Raw genomic sequence first — 19,291 nt, forward strand, 5'->3', positions numbered from 1 at the left:
ATATTATTATTATTATTATTTTATTTTCTATCACTTGCTTAATCTATGTGATCATTTTGTCCACAATAAGACTTGCTTTTTTTTTTTCTTTTTTTTTTTTTGTATTGTTTAGCCATTTCTTTCAAAATATTAAACAAAGTCCCACATTGGCTTTGTTAAAATAAAATAGCACATTGAGAAACTCATGAGAATTCATAGAAAATAAATGGATTTGTTCACTTTATATTTATTAATGGATGTTTTTTATTTGAAGTATTAGAGAATTATATTGATAATATAGAAAATAATATGTTATGATCAATAATTGACTTTTTTTTTAATGAATAAAATATATGTTACATGTATTAATATTTTTAAAAAAATATTTGTAAAAAACTGTTACACTTAGACCACTTAATGAACAAACCCACTACAATTAAGTAGCAACTATTGCAATAATGGGGCTCTCATATAAGCATATATGTATGCATATTATTCTAGAAAACTGAAAAATTGCATTATTATTAATCATCAAAATAGACCACTATATATATATATATATGTTCAATAGACTGTAACTAAACAATCTAAGAATAAGATCAAATAAAAATTTAAACCTATCAAATTTAAAATAAACCAATTAAAATTAATCTAAACAAATATTAAACTAAATCTAAATCTAACATATCTCAAAAAAAATAGTATTATGACTTCATAAATACAAATAAGGGCAAAGAAATGCAGTACAGATATTTCTGTGCATCACCACCCAAAACTTTAGAAGAAGATGGTGAAATGAGTGGTGCAAAAAAAGGAAATAAACTACCACCACCACCACTACTACTATGGCCTATGAATCAGACAGAATGTACATGTATGTAAACTATTGAAACTCCCAAAATTGTTCACAAATTCATGACATATGCACCATGAAAAATTAGGACAATGAGATTTGCCAAACACAAGAAGTAGCACATAGCTGAAGATTTGGAAGGAGTGTGTCCACTAACCACATCTGGACTCTGCTGCGGTGACGAATTGGATGAGTTTCTGTTCCCTGATGAATTGCCCGGCACCATGTCTCCATCGCTGAGAACCTCACCTAATACAATGGCAGTACTCTAATCAACTACATACCTTTGAGATAGATAGAATTTACTTGAACATGGAAATGCAAATAGAAGGCAATAGGTGAAGCAGACGGATTCAGCATGGCAAATATAGTTATTTATGTGTTAACCTTTATTCTCTAACCCGTCGCTCTTTAAAATATATGATAAAAGCAAAAGGGCAATTCATTAGAACACATCATCGCCGCAAGAAATAAGGAAATAACTGGAAGAATATATATTACAAAAATCAATACAGAAATGAAAGAGCTGACAAAAATGTTGTGTTTACATGTAAATGAATCTACTATGGATTATACTAGTTTCTATAAATCCTAAAGAAAAGGAGGCTATGGAAATTATAAATCATCTTGGGGTGAAATTTGGAAGCCAACAAGGGAGCCAAGCTATCTTGGGGAAACTAAAAAAGCAGCTAATGAAAACTAATTGATACCGAGAACTGATTTGGAACACTTAATAGGCTCTCGTCAACAGGGGGAGTATATAGATGACAAAAAAAAACAATTTCTTTCAATGAAGACAGTTGCATATTTTAGCGGCATGCATAAGCAGTGAAATATTATCTCTTCCTCACTTTTCAAATGATGATTGTGGTTAAGAAAGTTTCCTAACTAATTTCCAATTACAGTACTACAATCAGAAAGAAATCTGATGTAACACAGAATAGTTCGAATAATTTAGTACAAGCTAAAATCCTAATAATTGCACTTATAGATTATGGGTGATAAAAAAATTAAAATACCATACCGATTCCTTGAATCAATCAAAGTATCATCTTTATAGGGCATAATTCAATTCTATAAACTTTAAATAGCATCATATTTTAAACCTACCATGACTCTGAAGTCTATAGGTATGAACAATATTATAGTATTTCCTAAAAGATAGCATAAAGATATTATAAAATATTCCATTCTAAATATAAAAATAAACAAACAGTTGTGAGAAACCATAAAACATTACAGATATGCATGTGGGAATAGTTTTACAACAATATTAGCAGAAAACTTTCTTGTTATACAATATAAGGAGTAAAATAAAATATTCAAACTACATAGCGTTGCATTAAGAAGTCAGTTAGCTGAGTGATTAGAAAGGTATCTGTCAGTCACTTACAACTTGAACGTGACCAGCCCAGCTTAAAATTTTCCCTATCAAATACAATCTTGTATCCAGTCATGAAGTTCTCTGCAAAGGGAAATTTCATAGAGAGATCAGTAATCCGGGAACTACCTTCAATGCTTAAAATATTTCACATTAGAGCCATAAAAACTACTTTGCAAAAATTAAAAAGTCAATTTATAACATTAACATGGACGTACGACCGATAATCCCAAGCTCTTCATCCGTCCGTTGTATTGCCAAACAAAACCCAACAGCACCCTGTAGCACAGACACCATTAATTTATTTTGGAGGTATTTCATCATTCACGTGTAGAAGATAGCAGAATACATGAAAACTGCACATCCAAAACATTGGGTAGCTGCAAATTGCTTTGAACTGAAACACAGAAGATGCATCACATTTTTATTGTAAGCTTTCTCTGATAGCATTACTGCATACATAATTAGTGTACCTTGATAAGATATTACATGATAATAACATCCTTGCACATATTTAGATGTTATTGATTTACCAACTAGCATGATTCAACTCACTGCCATCTTCACCTCAACTAGGAAAACAATTCTACAGCAAAAGTTACCTCCAAATAGTAAATATCTAAACAATCATTCTCATGGGCAAACCTAATTTTACTAGACCAACCAAAAGTACATCTTCCTAAGCTTTTGAGCCCAAATATAGCCTAGTAATGTGGCAACTGGCAAAGTGATTTAAAAACCCTGGTTTTCGCGACGCTATTCTTTAAGTTGGAGAGAATCATTTTCTCAAACTTTACCTTTCATTCTGTTGTTTGTATTACAATTGATTTCAAACCCAACTACTCTAAAAGCTTGCAATCACATTCAAACACATAATTAAAGAAGGAAATGTCACAATCAGTCTTCGGTAAAAGAAAATGTGAAAAGCTTATCATAACTTTGATATTCTGTATCATTCTAATTACATTGTATTTGATTGTCATTATCTAACAGAATTCAGCAGGGATGATTGTTTATAGATGAATGTCTGGTTGTTCAAGACAAAATAACTATTCTGAACAAATGTCCAAAGAGCAAAATAATGAATCCAGACACAAGATATGAAAACAAAGTTTGAAACATTCAACCACCTCAGTGCCATAGATCTTAAAAACAGGATTGCTGACCACAAAACTGCTGGATGGTTTAAACTGCAGAGTTAATGAAGGAATCTCAGGCAACTCTTGATAACTGCAATAGATAACATGTTCAGCTGTAGGCCTGTAGTAAAGGCAAAAAAACGAGTGGTTGACTGGTAACCAGGACTCAATACAAAACACATACCTGGAGTTATAGCAATATTCCCATGGATTATCTTTAAAGATAGTTTTTGAAGCATTGATTTGTCTATCAAACTATGAGCAAAGTGTGAAACAACTCGCTTTATTTCGCAGCAATAGAAAGTAGAATCAAACTGAAAAGAGGAATATACCTCGCTGGCCACTCTTTCATAGATTTTGTCTGGAAGAAATGTAAAAGATGTCCCACTGTCAGCAAGCATCATGAAGTTTGTTTGATCAAGGCATGATCTTTCAATGCAGCATGCATCCACTCCAACAATATAAGTTAAACTGCATCAGGATATTGTATTCTCATGCACAGGAAAACATTACTAAATTAGCAACCATCCTAAAAAATTAATGTTTACTTTTTTCTGTCCAAAGACAAAAATGGAGTAGTTTGTTGGTCAACCAATCCTTGATCTCCTAAGAAAAGCCTCCCAGAATCATCTTCCTTGAAGCATAGAGAAAATGAGTTTCGAATATATCCAGCCTTCGCTAGTAAACTTGGGGCAGAAATTTCTCCAAGCCCTAAACCCAAAAGACCATCAGGTGCAACTCCATTGAGGTAACTACCAGTTTGTTTGCTACCACATCTAAAATATAATACAAATTAGTCCAAAGTCCTGAGAAGTGTTGAACAATACCTGTTTAAGGTCAACTTATTTTCGGGGCATAATGAAGTATGAGCAAAATGAAACGCACCCAATAATGACAGGAGCCTTCACAGAGTCATTGGATATGGCCGAATGATCTGATACTAGATGAAGAATGTCTTCAAACAGAAATCCAGAAGTTGAAGTATTGTCCGTATAGTAGTTGACAACATATGGACATTGCAACTCGGGACTTGGACACTGAGAGCCCAATTCACATAATTGATGATTACACGAGAGGGATTTGCTAGTGCTAGAGCCAGAAGGATTGTACTCATTAAGATTTTTATCCTGCATAATAGATGCTCCAAAAATGAGGGAGCCCCTGTGAATGAATCACTTGAGATAAGTGATAAACATGTTACCATTTATTTATAACTGAATAGATATTTCATGCAGATTATGCTTGTTCTCCTAGGAGTGTGTATTACACAACAAATCAACCATATTTTCGTTATTACAAACCCTCAATTTCCCATGAGTTTACTCATCCTACATGAGTTTTCAAATGATTGGAGATTACCCAACCCAGATTAGGATATTTATCAATTGAAATAGTAGAGCATTAAATATAAACCTCCTAGAATAAAAACAAAAGGGTAAATTGCGGACAAATGATATTAAACTCTAACATGGAAATTATGGTTTCATAAATACAAACTTGCAAGCACTCCACCAGAGAAAGAAGTAGTTCATTTCTAGCAGAAAGTTAAGGAAATAAATGTATTCAAATTCCATCATCTCTGGTAAACTTGGAAATGTATATATTTAGTGACATCATAACAGGATTTGCATTAACGTGAATTGCGAAATATATGATTCAAATTCTGAGAAGTAATAACATATTAAGTAGCTCTATTTGGTAGACACATGTAACTCAAAAGTACAGGGTAGGATAACCCCAACAAACTAATCTTTCTCCAGCAGTGGACTTAAAAACAACATTTTGTTGCAAGGAGATTAACGGAAGAAACTTCTTATCATATTCTCTTTTATCCCAATGCAAAATCAGACGTGTCAGTATTGAGTGAGAGTCTAGTGCAATAAGATTAACAATAGGAAGTTCAAAAAAAGAGCCAAAATAGCACAAACGTCAAGCCCATTTGGCAGATTGTACAACTTCCAACCTCATAAAGGACATCAATTTATGCCATGGATATTATCTTAGTAACAGAGTTCTGCAAATATTTCATGCACACAGATGTTAAGGTGTAACTAAATCCCTCCTCTGAGAATCTATCAGGCAGCAGATGCCAAACTTTGTATTTTGTTTTAAATGCAAAGGGCAGCATGACACATGAATGCAAAATTGAATACAAACATGAATCACTGAAGAGCCTGCATACCAGACTGCCGTAATAATTTGAGGATAAAGGTGCACATTGTACACAATCACAGGGAACCCAGAATAGATCACTCCCAGAGTCCAATGCCACAAGAAAAGAAACTTTTGGCATGCCTAGATCAATCCACACATAATGAAGCCTGTTTGAAATAATTTGAAATAAAGTACTAACATCAGTAGCCTTTATTAATAGTGTCCCTTGAGATAGAGAAAAAAAAAGATACAAAATTATATAGGCAGGATAAGATTCGATCCGATTCACACTACTCATAAACAAGCAAGCAAAAGTTATCATACCAATGTCAAAACAACAAATGCACACCTTTCACGACCAACTATAGGCAGCAAAGGTGGAAATACAACTAAGCAATCCGTGTAGTGTATAGAAGAACACCGACTTAGAGCAAATGCACATAAAATAAACAAGAATCATGTGTTTTCTCACCATGTCTATTAATTTGAAATTGCATTTCTTTGGTCACCTGGATCTTTATAATTGAAAGCAAAAGAGAAAAAGTAACAACTATGACATGAATGTAGATCATATTTCCACTCATATGTTCTCTCCCCCGACATGTCTCTTAGAGCATACAGGCAAGATACTGATAAGGCTTCTTACAATGTCATGCTAGGATGATTCAAAAATAGCCAATCATGGCCCGACAAAAAACAATTCCTAATCTACATAGGTCTTAACTCTTGTCTGCTTCCATATTGTATCAGACATCAAAAAGTAGTTGTATCATCAAAAATCTCTACATACGATTCTTAACTCAAATGCATCTACGAGAATGAATTAAATAAATCACAGGCTATGGAGCATCAATCCATGAACTCATTTACTGCTGAGGAGTTAAAAAACGACGACGTTCCAATCCAAACGCAAACAAGAGTGAGAAGACCTCGAGAATACAACCATCCGAAGTCATTTCCAAGGGGCAAGGTGGCGCTTCCTTCGTAAGGGTACATAAATTGGTACTGAGGAGGAGTCATCTTCACTCTCTGCCGCTTGACATCGCTGCTCAAAAGCCGCCGGTAATACTCGACGCTTCGCCACTCCGGAACTCCTCCATCCCCGTTCTCCAAAACCTCACTCCTCGCTTCATCCGAGAACCTATGCACTAATCTAGCAGAATACAAACCAGCTGGCCCCGCTAATCCACCGTTGATGCACAACGTAATCAGAGAACCCAGAAAAATTAATGGTATCTCCATGGATAAAGACGAAGCGGTTAAACGGCGGCGATGGGATTAACGGAATGGAGCTAAAGAGAAAGCTTGGTAAGGGAGGAAGAATAGAGAGTGGAGAGTAGAGATGAAGAGCGATTGTGGTGGGCATGACATCGCATCACCGTTGATCGTGATCGTGAACGTAAGAAGACGGAGAGTTTGTGTAACTTACTGAAGACTGCTGCATCACATCGCATTTGCTGATTCGTTACGCATGTTTGCCTAATTGCCTTTCCTTTACGGGTGGGTGGGTCCATTATTGTGTCTTGTCTATTTCTACCTTTACTTCGCTTCTCTAACCATACCCCCGTTTTGTTTTATTCTCTAGTTTCAAATTATTTATATATTTAGCTCCATTTAGGCCATCTCCGACTCTTCCAGCTCCATAAATGGAGTTTTCAGTCTTTAATAGCGCCCTCTTTTTTACACAAAAAAAAATAATATTTTATTAAAAAAATGATAGATAGTTAAGAGAATTTTTGAAATTTTAGTTAAAAGTAAAGTAAATGAAGAGAGAATATAATAAAATTAGTGGTATTTGTATTGAATGGAGAAGAAAATAATTAAATATTGATTTGTTAACTTTGTCAAAATTAGTAATTAGATAAATTTAGTAGACGGACTAAAAATGAAAGTGAGAATAAATTTGATAGACCGGAGAAAAAGAAGTATATAAGATGGAATATTTAAAGAAGATTAGTTTTGGAGTAAAAAATAAAATTACTAAAAATAATAAAAGTTTATGTTTAGACAATCTTAAACTCATTCCTTTCGCACACTACTTTTGAACCTGCTACAATAAAAATAATTTTATTTTAATAATAAGTTTTAATCCTTACTCTAAAAAAATATATTTCATATATATTATTATTTTATATTGTCTCAATTTTTTAAGTACTAGTTTTATCATTTGTGTCTGGTCACTAAAAATATTTTTTTATAATAAAAAATAATTATATATTTAAAATAATCTCTAATTTTTTTAATGTCAAATTTTTTTTAGACATTTTCAGAAATCACTAAAATACTACTATTATTTTTTTTTGGAAAGAGGAAGTTATTTTATATAGAATTTTTCAATATTTAAAATTAGACTTTAATTTTAATTTATTTTTACAATATCACCAGAAAATATATAATTTATATTTTATTTAAGAATTACATATATTAAATTAGTATTTATGATTGATAACTATTACAAATAAAATAATTTTAAATATATAATTAAATACTATAAGGCAAATATGATTAAAAAAATATACATCTATTAATCTTTTATAATATAAATACAATCACATTTGTGGATTAAATTATACTGATAATGTTAAATAATCTACTTATAAGAGGATGATAGTATTATTTCTTTTAAAAAAAATAAAAGTACATATTAATTTTTTATATTAACAATTAAACAAAAATAACACAATATTATTTTTTTAAAAAAAAAAATAAAATTATATACTCCCTCAGTCTATACATGTATTTAAGAAAATAATAGTATTTTAATTATTTAAAAGTAGTGTAATGATAATATAAATATGTATACTTTTTAGCTGGACGGGAGAGAGTATTACTTTTTAAAATATAAAATTATATATCATTTTTCAAAAAAATAAAATTACATAATACATTAAAAAAAACAACAAAAACAAACAAAACAACCCACTCAAATTATGAAGTTTAGTCCATAAAATACTGTTGCTGCAAAAATAGAAAGATTTGAATTTGGATTGGAGCCCCAGCCCCAACCAAAACTAGGGGGCAATTTGAGGTTAAGTTGCAGCACCAACCCCCTTTTTTTTACTTAATCTATACAGTAACTTAGAGATGCTCTTAATAAATTTGTTTTAGAAAAAAAAAATCATGGTAAAAATTTCAAAATATATGTTTTACCAGAACTTTGAAGTGCCTTTCTTTATAAAAAGTTTGAGAATCTTCTAACAAAGATTTCCTTTTTTTCAAAAATACAAAAAACCATCCTAATCTATGCTCAACATTTGGATCAAGATCATGGTTGCTACAAGTTTCAAATATTAGGTTTGTGTTCACTTGCCCTAAAAACAATTCATACATAAATATCAAAATATTCTTAAATTACAAATAAATAAATAAAATAAAATAAAACAAAGGTCCTGGACATTCAAAAAACACAAATTAGCATGGCTCGAGGAGGGCAAAAAATAATGGCCAGAAAAGGTTAAGATGAAAAGAAGGCAGAAAGAAATACATACACATATATAGATCTCAGAATCACAATGAATTCAATTCCATCTCAAATGGGAATACAAATGTGGTTGCAAATGTACTAAAAACCAAATCTAAGCAAATCAATCACCCAAATAAACAACAAAATTACAAATGAATACAATCATCGACACGTGCCCATGTACTTAACTACAAACAATTTGCCCAAGTATATATTATAGTATAACTCTATATACACTGTTGCAGGTAAAGCTCGATTCATAAATATGGCTGCTTTTAAAGAACTCAATCAAAAATCTGCAGATCATTAAACAAGTATGATGACTCACTTTCCAAGTTGAGATTGGCAAACACAGACCTTATTTGTTAGACCATTGGAATTCGATTTCCAGATTCCTTGACGGCCCACTTTTGCTTTCGGGCAGCAGTGTGTACTCGCCTGCAACTGCTCCTAACATTACTACACGGTCGATTTGGATGGTCACCTTTCCAAATGAGCTCTGGCAGCAAGTAAGAAAGAAAACATTGTTAGGTGATGTCGAGTTAAAAGCAAATACTGTAAAAAAGCTAATTAATTCACCTTTCCCATTTTGCTCTTGTTCTTGCAGGAAATGTGAAGCTTCTGTCCTTTGGGAGGACTTTCGAAGGACCATGCAAAGCTCTCGTCCCAATCAGGATTCGGACCAGTAGATACAACCTAACACAGAAATGGGATTATTTTGATTTCTGCTGATTAACATGGAAATTATGCAGCGGAATTGAGTGAAAATTCATACCTTGGTTTGCCGAGGAGGAGTGTTTCCAAGGGTTAATTTGCAGTACACACTGGGATTTCCGACAGATTGTCTCATGTTGTTTCCTCGCTTGATTATCACCACCAGTGTCCCTGGCAAACACTGAAGCAGAAATTCCGCTTTCTCCTGAAAACGCGGTGGCCCTGACTGGATCAAGTACTGTAAAAGGGGTATTGCATCCGCTGCAGCAATAGATTGCGCACGAGAAACTTCGGCTGGACAGGCTGACCAAGCTTGCCTAAGAAGAAATAGTGCATCCAATGCAGCTTCTTGGGTGGCCTCCGATCCAGTCTTAAGAGAGGTAACAAGATGAGGAATGCTCAGGGTTGCAGGTTCGGTGGCTCTCAGACGAGGAAAGTTGCCAAATAATGAATTGAGAGCCTTTAAATACTCCTCATTCACTGTGCCGGTAGCCCACAAGTCTTTCTCAATTGCAGCTACAACAGACAAAAGATTAATCAGAAAATATGTGAGAACCAGAAAAACTGCAAATGAAATGTACTGGGTGCAAAAATAGTGGTACGTATAACTACAAAAAGTTACTTTTCCCCTCCAGCTAAGAAAGATGAAGACAAGCTCTGGATCTTTCATTGGGGAGATGACATTTTTCATGGAAAAGCAACTTTCGAATGTAAATCTAGTTTGCCCATTTGACACTATAATAGCATAGAAACTTTGCAAGTTTGTTGAATATTAACCTAAACATATCCAACATAAGCGAGCATCATATAAACAAATGAGATCTTACCTGTTATAGCTCTCACTGTTTCACTAGAGGCGTATTCTTGAATGGTATTGTTGGAGAAAAGAAGTTTGATAAACATTGCAGCCTGCATTGATGTTTCAGGATCGCTAGAACTGATCAGATCAAGTACAACCTGAACGCCACCAGCTTCAGCAACTGCTCTTTTATTTGATCTGCTGTACATCACAAGGTTCTGCAAAGCGCATATAGCTACTACTTTCATTTCTTCAGTAGGTTGATCCTCAAGGAGATTCACTAATGCCCGGCAAGCCAAAACAGCATCAGCTGTTCGAGCAAGTGTCTCATTCTGAAATAGATCACCAAGTGCAAGGGTTGCCAACAACCTCGCCTGCTGACCTTGTGTTTGAGGATCTAAGAGGTATTGAGACAATGGCAAAATCGCAGATTTTGTAGCTTTGGATTCTCGAATTTTCACATTGTTTAGCAACACCTCAAGAAGCCTGGCAGCCGTTTCCTCGCACTGATGGCTTCTAAGAAGGTCCAGAAGAGCCTCAATTGCCCCACTTTCAGCCATTGCTTGAGCACTGGTTGAGTCATCACTCTCCAACACTAGAAGAGCATTAAGTGCACCGACAACCGTGCTTTCTGACCCTGAACGAAGCAACCTGACCAACACTGCTACAGGCACTTCTAAATAAAACTCAGAACTGAACTGCAGAATGCCAGACAACACAGATGCAGCAGACTCCCATAAGGCATGAGGAAGTAGAGGATCAGCTTGAAGTATGACTTTGGACAGCTCACCTACACCCCCCTCTTTCGCAATTTCATTTGGCCAGATTACCGCCACACTGACAAGAGCTCTCACAGCCCTCTGCTGCAGAATAGGAATGCCGGAACCAAGAATGCGTACCAGTGGACCAATCACCTGCTGAGTCAATGGGTCTCTCTGAAGATGCTCCTCCAACAGCAGGTGGGACAGAAGCTCAGCAGCCAACTGTTGCACTGCCGAAGCAGGGGAGTCGAGCAAAGGTAGGAGGGGTTCTATAGCTTGTTGAGATGTAAGAGTATAATCAGCACGACATTGCGGATGCTCCAATATATTCACAAGAACCTGCAATGTGCTATGTTGACCATCAGGCCCAAACTCTGGTCTCGCCAGCAACTGGAAAAGAGGCTCGACCACTTTTGCAGCAGATGGACCTTTAGCAATGGTAGCATTATTTGTCAGTATCCGGAGCAATTCAGCAAATGCTGCACACAAAAAGTCAGGTGCTTCTTGAAGTATTTCAAGTACACACTCTATAACACCTGCTTTGACCATTTCCATCTTGCATGCAGGTCGATCTTTACCTAACTTAACAAGAGCTCTAGATATAGCCTCATGGAGCAAATGATTTCGACCATATAGAAGGCCTACAAGAGGGATAACAGCACCATGTGCAGCAACAAGCTCAGCTAGTTGTTCATCATCCAGGAGTTTATCCAATGCACGGACAACAGAGTAATGAGCTGGACTATACTCAGTTACAAGCAGAGAAACTAAAGGCTCAACACAGCGGGCAGCCGCTAGAGTTGATCTTATTCTTGTGTTTCCAAACAGTACGGAGCACAACTCAGAAGCATCCCCCTTAAGCTCCATTGAGTAATTCGATGAAAGAATTTTACACAACACCTCAACAGCATTCATCTCAACATCAGCAACTGCAAGTGCCTTTGATGGGTTCTCATTCAGCAATCTAACTAAAGCTGCAATAGCAGCATGCTGCTCCTTCTCCATGCCTGTATTTAGAATTTCCACCAAAGGTTGAACAGCTTGCCTGGCAGATTCAGCATTCCTGACATGATCAGCAGAAAATAAATTCTCCAAGGCCTTTGCAGCACTATATCTTGCTGCTCTTCCACCTAAGCGCAAAACTGCCACAAGTTGACTAACTGCACCAAATGCAGAGTCGTGTCTCCGTATCTCAGGTGTGCTGAACAAAATCCCAAGCAAATCAGTTGCTGCTTCCTCATATGCATCTTGAGGACCAAGAGATAGATATTTTGTCAACCCTTCCAAGGCTCCTGACTCAACCATAACGACTTGGTTAGTAGGACAATCTGTAGCAAGCTGGATAAGAAGACCCAGAGAAAGAAAAGGTGCCCCAGGACGATCTGGAATAGGTTTGAGCAAATCAACAAGGGCTGGTATAGCTTTTCTAGAAGTTGCACCAAACCTGATGTCATCAACCCTAAATAATCTTTCAAGGGCAACTTGATCAGGATAGCTAACCAAACCAAACTCCTCAGCCAATTCCAGAAGGTCACGTATGTCATCATCAGCAGAACCAAGCAAGGAAATGAGCCCTGATGCTGCCCCTGAGTTTGCAACAGACAGAAGAGTTCCCCTGCTCCCATTGCAGACAAGGCTGGCCACAGCTTGTGCAGCAAAATATCTGTTTGTCCCCTCTTCTGATCTTAACAAACTTGTCAGCACTGGAATTGCTTTCATAGTTGCATGTGCACGAATGATATCTCTATCTTGAAATAATATAGCCAACAATAAGGCACAAAGCCATGTGCTACCATCATCTTTATAATCAACCTGCAAGATCAATTTTTAGAAGTTCTGATAATGAATATGTCTGCAGTCTAGTAACCACAATGTAGACCAGTGAATGTGAATAATGTGCATAGAAATATGTATGAATAGAACAATTTCTTAATCAGTGCAGTTAAGCGAGGAGATGAGTATTAAGCTTGACGAAAATACAGAAGTTAACTACATACCACTGAATATTGGGACAAGAATTGAGAAATTTTGTCCGTGAGAGCTTCAATTGCACCAGCCTCCATGATCTCAAGTTTGCTTTTGTTATCACCACTAGCAAGAGCAGAAAGAAGCCATATGGCTATATTGGTACCACTAACTTGTGATGTGCATCTCTCTGAGTCATGGTTGCTAGCTTCATCTTCAATTATCCTGGAAATACTTATTATATCCTTGTTGTCTTGATCTCCAACTTGAGAAGGCTCTGCAGAAGACAACATTCCCACAAGAGAATGAATGAGCGAAGCGCACAAGTTAGACTCATTTAAATCTTCTACTACTCTCTGATGGTTGACTTTGGAAGTACAGACAAGAAGTGCAACCCCTCCAACTCTAACTTTTGCGTTAGAGGAACTGATTACCCTTCTTGCAATGAATGAAATGCATCCAGTGGAACAGGCAATTGAGTTCCCAAGAATTACAGGCTGTGTCCGGCACAGACGAGATAAGATTTCTATAGCTTTATCCTGCAACAGAGGTGTGGCGCCAGCAATACATGAAACAATTGGGGCAATGCTGCTTGGGAATTCAGCAAGAACTGCCCAAGCAGGTTTAATGGACCCAATATCTCCAGCTGACCTTGAAAGAAAAGCAAGTGCATCTAAAGCCTCCGACGTAGCAATAGATTCAGTATCAGCAGTTTCCAGAAAAGAAACCATAGCAAGTACTGTTCCAGTACGATTTACACATTCAGTTAAAGCAGAATCTATCTGACGAGAATGGAGGAGTCGAGCAATTGCCGCTGATGCATGTATCTGTCCAATATTAGAGCCTTCACGCAAAACTCTAGTGGCAGGTAATATAATTTCTTCTGAGATAGCTTTTTCTGCAGCTTCACCGTCTAATAGGAGATTGGCCATAGCACAAACTGATTGCTCTGCGACTGGCAGGGATGAAGAGTTTGCAAGCACCACTAACAAAGGCAAAGCATCTCTAGCAACAGCAGCCACATCCCGGTTGTCTTTAACGGATAGAAAGATAGCAGCAAGGCAACGACAAGCTTCCACCAAGATGTTTTCAGCTTCAACATTTAAAAGTTTGATCACCGACCAAAGTGTCTTGACAGCAATGCTTGTCTCACGCAAGTCCTTTCTGAGATTAAAAATCCCAGCAAGAGCTAGTGCAGACTTCTCTTGAGTCTCTTCATTTGAAGCACTTAATATTTTTATCATCGTCTCAATTGCATCATTTGCTGCACTACCTTCGCGTACCATATCATTCAAAGGAGCCACACAAAGCAAGCTTTTTAGCGCATCTAAGACATAAAGTTTAGATTCAGGCAAATCACTGACAAGCAATGCAGTAAGTTGGCTGATTGTTGCAGTATCTGACTTATGAATCAAGTGATTTAAGGTTTTTGCAGCAATCTCCTTCCCATTGGGACTTCCATTCTTCAGCAGCCACAGTAAAGCAGGGACGGCATCAGCACTTTCCACACAGGCTCGTATGTCCTCGCTATGATTACAGAGGTTACCAAGGATTGTGGCAGAATCTTCTTTAGCCTTGGCAGACCCAGTCTCTAGAATTTGAACAAGTGGTGGGATACCACCAGCAGCAGTAATAGCCCATTTACTTTCATCATTTTCATGGGACAAAAGGCAAAGTAATGCAACAGCACATTCTTGCTGCTGCTCTGATGAAAGACCAAGAAGAGATATCAAAAGCTGAATCCCTTCACGGCCTTGAAGTGCTTGCCATAAAGGGCCTTCATTGTTGCAGAGAGTGAGAAGGGATCTAATCAGCTCCTCCTGCACTTCATTGGTGGCCATTGTTATCAAACCAACAAGCAGTCTTTTTGCATCAGAATTAGCAAGTTTGCATGCTAATACACCATTTCCGTACAAACTGGCCAACGCTTCTATTGTACGTTCCTGTACCAGAAAGGGTGACTGAGGCTTGAACTGCTGTACCAATGTTTTCTCCACCTCCATGGGATTTGATGGTCTTGCGGATTCAGCTTTATTGTCATATATCATCAGTGCAGAAGCCAAAGCTCCAAGAGTGTCAGCTACTTGTGCAGGAGAGCTACATGATTCAAGGCTTTGACCAAGGCTTGAGATGACAAACGACAGACCACCAGATATGTTTGCGAGGGCACACATTGCGTTCTCTTGCAAAGCTTGAGCAAACTCACCCTGCATGAACTCTTTCGAAGGAGCTATTGTAGCATTTATCAATACAGGAATACCATTGGCATTAGCAATCTCGCGCCTAGCTTCTTTGCACTGTGCTGAAAGAGATTTCAATGCAGCTGCTGCTTCAGCTCTTACAGGGGCATCATTTCCAGATCCGATCAGCTTGAGAAGAAGTTTAGTGGCTTCTGCAGCTAAGATTCTTGAACAAACAGAGGCATCCTCCATCATCATGCATGCTAAGAGAAAGCATACATTTGCTTGGGTACTTGATTGTCCAGTGGTAAGCAATTTGACAAGTATATCAACTCCACCGGCTTGAACTGTTGCTGGCCAAAATCCCTCTGTGCAGCTTGAGAGACTCCGCAAGGCTCCAGTTAGCAAGTCATCAACCACATTTCCAGCTTTAAGACCTTTTTCTAGTTGTTCCCATAGCACAGGCACAACCCCTTCTGTTGAAAATATTTTTGAGCCAACATGGTCCTTGGCACCACCTTGAGAGACAGCGTATATCGTCTTTGCTGCGGCAATCTGGCCTTCCACAGAGTTTGATTTGAGAAGACCAAGCAATGGAGGAATGCAACCGCCAAGTAGCACCTTGACCCGTAATTCATTCTCTTTGCACAGAGAACCTAAAACAGTGGCAGCCTGTATTTTGATACCAAGTGATCCAGACCGAAGAAGAGAGACAAGAACTGGAACTGCTTGAGAATGAGATCCAACTGCCCCGAAAGCATTATCCCGTGTATTGATTAGATCAAGTAATTGCTTCAAGCCATTCTCTTTTTCTTGGGATGAGGAAGAACTCTGACGCAACTGTTCGATGCATTGTGCAACACTTGCTAATGTCCCATCAGGGTCTTCCATGCTGCTCCTATCTCTGCAGCAAAGAGGCAATAAACATCCTGCCTATTGAAATAGATCTGATAAAGTGAAGAGCATTATTTGGGTGTGTTTACATGTGAAAACTTTTTGTTTTACTATTCCAATTTTTTCTCAATAAAAATATCAAATCAATCATTTATTTTTCATTTATTATAGTATAACACTAAAATTTGATTTTACATTCAAAAGATTGTATCAATACATATTTATATCTCATCAAACAACTATTTCAATTCAAAATTTTACTATTCGAATCCAAAACACAAAACCAAAATCCCACAAATAAACACATCCTTTCAACAGATTTTAGCACCAAAAAATATCAATTATATCGATAGGCGCATCCATAGTAAATCAACCTAACAGGAAACAAAATGTCTATGAAAAATATTAACAGTTGTTGCCCAGAAATGTCGTGTTCAGCATAAGGAAAAATAAACTTGAGATTCAAGTAATCCACCCCTCAACTTCTCACAATATAGGGTGTGTTTACTTATAAGATTTTGGTTTTTGGTTTTGGTTTTGAATAGTAAAATTTTGAATTGAAATAGTAGTTTGATGTAATATTATGAATGTAAAATTTAATTTTAGTGTAATTATAATAAATAAAAATAGGTGTTTGATTTAATGTTTTTGGGAGGATAAAAAGTTGAAATAGTAAAATGGAAATACAAACCTTACAAGTAAACACACATATACTGTTTTTAATTTACAAAAGCTTAATAATAATTACAAAAAAATAAAATAAATAAAGATCAATCAGATGCAGATTAGTAAAGTGTAAAGGATAAAATGCAAGGACAGCCTATGGATAGCTTTTGCAGAGAGAAAACACAAGACATAACAATGGTATTATTCAACTAACCTTGAACTCAATTTCACAAGAGCGTGAGGAGTCGGAGGCTCTGAATCATGAGGTTTAGCATCACCATTTCTCTCCTACAGTAATAAACAACAGCATAAGCTGTATCCTGATAGAAACTATCCACAACTAAAAGCAGGGCATTGATCAGAATATGACATAGCAATCAAATCCAGGTGTAACACAGCACAGAAAATTTTGATCTTTGGATCTTTTAGGATGACAGCTAATAACAATGTAACACAAGACAGGAAATTTGAAATTATGAGATATACCAGTCTGTGTATCAAGTTTCAGAAGATAACCGTCCAAAAATTAAAATTGAGATACAAGATCTAGACACTGAATAATAACAAGGAACAAGGAAACTAAGTTCTACCCATACAACAGGAGATTCACATAGCAATTTCAAATCCTAAACCAACAGATTTAAAAATTTACCAAATCATTGGGATGAACGGTGCTGCCATTGGAAGCAGCCGCCCTCCAAGCCAGTGTGGCCGCCATTTCTTCGAGGTCTCCTACTCAGATCCGGCCGTCCCTTGACACAGGCAGCCTCCTGTTGTAAGTGACAAAGTCAAGTCTGTTCAAATCACCTCCAAATATGAATAAACAAAAATCTCGATTCCATTAATCTATTCGGAGCAAATGAAATATTAAGAAAATGTCGATCGAAACAAACACAAAAGAATTGCCTAGTACAAACCGCCACCGAATTGCGAGCGATTGACTGAGAAAAACGAAGCTGAATTCAAATGAAGATCAGTAATTGCACCCAAACCAATAGAACGCACGCAAAAAAAAAAAAAAAAAAAAATCAACAAGAAAAATAAATCCCCATCTGCAATCCCGCTAAAAACAAACCGATCATCGGTAGATCAAGCGTCACCGGACGGAAAAAAAAAAATGAAGAATCTCAAGCTAAAACACGAATGCAGCCCAGTCTCAGCTTCAGTCCACCGACACCCAATTTTCCAAATATAGGCAGGCTCTCAACAACAGGATCCAGATTAATTAAAAGGAAAAAGCAAAATTAGCATATGAGTAAGAGGTGGGTAATAAAGAGCAAGATCTGGCATAATTGGGGAAACCTTGATTAGATTCAGATAGAGGGCATCAAGATTTGTTCTTCCTTGGCATGAATATCGGCAATATAGAAGGAAGGAGAAGCAAAAAATGGAATGAAGCGGTTGCTCTTTCTCTCTCTCACACACAAACACACACTCCTACAGAAGCATTGCAATTTGCAACCCTCTCTCTATCTATCCCTGTGATGAATGCAAATGTGAGATCGTTGCGTAGCTGACAAGGGAGGGAGGGAGGGAGGCGGAGCACCTCTTTCTTAGAGAGAGAGTGTGTCTGTATGTCTGTATATGAGTAAGCTCTGCTGTATTTTATTTTATAGTGTGGTAATAATAATAATAATAATAATAATAATAATCATGATGATGTGGGAGACTGAGAGTAAGATGAATGAATGAATGGCTGTCCCGTAGGATGGGCCACCGACAGATTTCCCCATACGGTTGGCTTGGCTCGGCTTAGCTAGCTTCATGGATCCGGCGGCTCGCGGCTTGGCATTACTTTTTCCATTTTAAAAAGTAGTACGAGTTTATTTTTTTTCTCCTTCAATTTCGCATAATTTGTTCCTATTTTTTATTTTCGTCTATCCCATATAATTTATTTTTTAAAAAAAAAATTAATTATACACTTTAATTATATTTTAAAATTTAAAATTCAAATTAATTTTAATTTTAATTAAACCATTTAGTTATCTTATTCTTAATTTATAATTATTTTTATTAATATATTTCTTAATTAATACACTCATATTACGGAGGAGTAATATAGATGGTAACAATGGATTTATTTGTTTTGTGAAAGAATAAATATTTCTCTTTTTATTGAAAAGTTACAAATTTTTATTTTGATTAGTCTCGATACAATGTTTTTATTTTTTAATTTAATTTACTATCTATGCATATAATAAATATTTTTTCGACTTACAATATATTATATAAATATTTTTACTAAAATTTTAGTTTGGATTTGATATTAAAATAATGTTTGATGGATGCTTTCTGAAGAAAAAAAAAATGTATATTTTTTTGGAAAAACAACCAAATAATAAA

At 36.2% G+C, this 19,291-nt stretch overlaps 2 protein-coding genes across 9 annotated transcripts; both read right to left on the bottom strand.

Moving 5' to 3' along the window:
- Positions 1–641: 641 nt before the first annotated feature.
- Positions 642–7,038, bottom strand: LOC127248714 (aspartic proteinase-like protein 1). Of its 8 annotated transcripts, none has more exons than XM_051271205.1 (10): positions 6,450–7,024; positions 5,535–5,673; positions 4,238–4,479; positions 3,901–4,128; positions 3,685–3,823; positions 3,537–3,607; positions 3,380–3,443; positions 2,432–2,492; positions 2,226–2,297; positions 642–1,081 (listed from the first exon to the last, which is right to left on the bottom strand). In XM_051271205.1, the coding sequence occupies exons 1-10, from the start codon at positions 6,746–6,748 to the stop codon at positions 885–887; spliced, it is 1,512 nt and encodes a 503-aa protein (XP_051127162.1). In that variant the 5' UTR covers positions 6,749–7,024; the 3' UTR covers positions 642–884. The 8 variants fall into 8 exon arrangements, with proteins under 8 accessions (XP_051127162.1, XP_051127161.1, XP_051127160.1 ...); XM_051271204.1 differs by having other exon boundaries at positions 3,344–3,443; positions 6,450–7,023; XM_051271203.1 differs by having other exon boundaries at positions 3,380–3,607.
- Positions 7,039–8,979: 1,941 nt separating this feature from the next.
- Positions 8,980–18,532, bottom strand: LOC127248458 (protein CELLULOSE SYNTHASE INTERACTIVE 1). Its single transcript, XM_051270800.1, has 8 exons — positions 18,251–18,532; positions 17,601–17,718; positions 17,163–17,236; positions 13,241–16,292; positions 10,511–13,055; positions 9,745–10,199; positions 9,549–9,665; positions 8,980–9,468 (listed from the first exon to the last, which is right to left on the bottom strand). Exons 2-8 carry the CDS (start codon positions 17,664–17,666, stop codon positions 9,328–9,330), a joined length of 6,450 nt encoding a protein of 2,149 aa, XP_051126757.1. The 5' UTR covers positions 17,667–17,718; positions 18,251–18,532; the 3' UTR covers positions 8,980–9,327.
- Positions 18,533–19,291: the final 759 nt, after the last annotated feature.

Source organism: Andrographis paniculata, unplaced genomic scaffold (assembly GCF_009805555.1).
Source record: "Andrographis paniculata isolate CXL003 unplaced genomic scaffold, ASM980555v1 Contig34END, whole genome shotgun sequence".
Taxonomy (NCBI): domain Eukaryota; kingdom Viridiplantae; phylum Streptophyta; class Magnoliopsida; order Lamiales; family Acanthaceae; genus Andrographis; species Andrographis paniculata.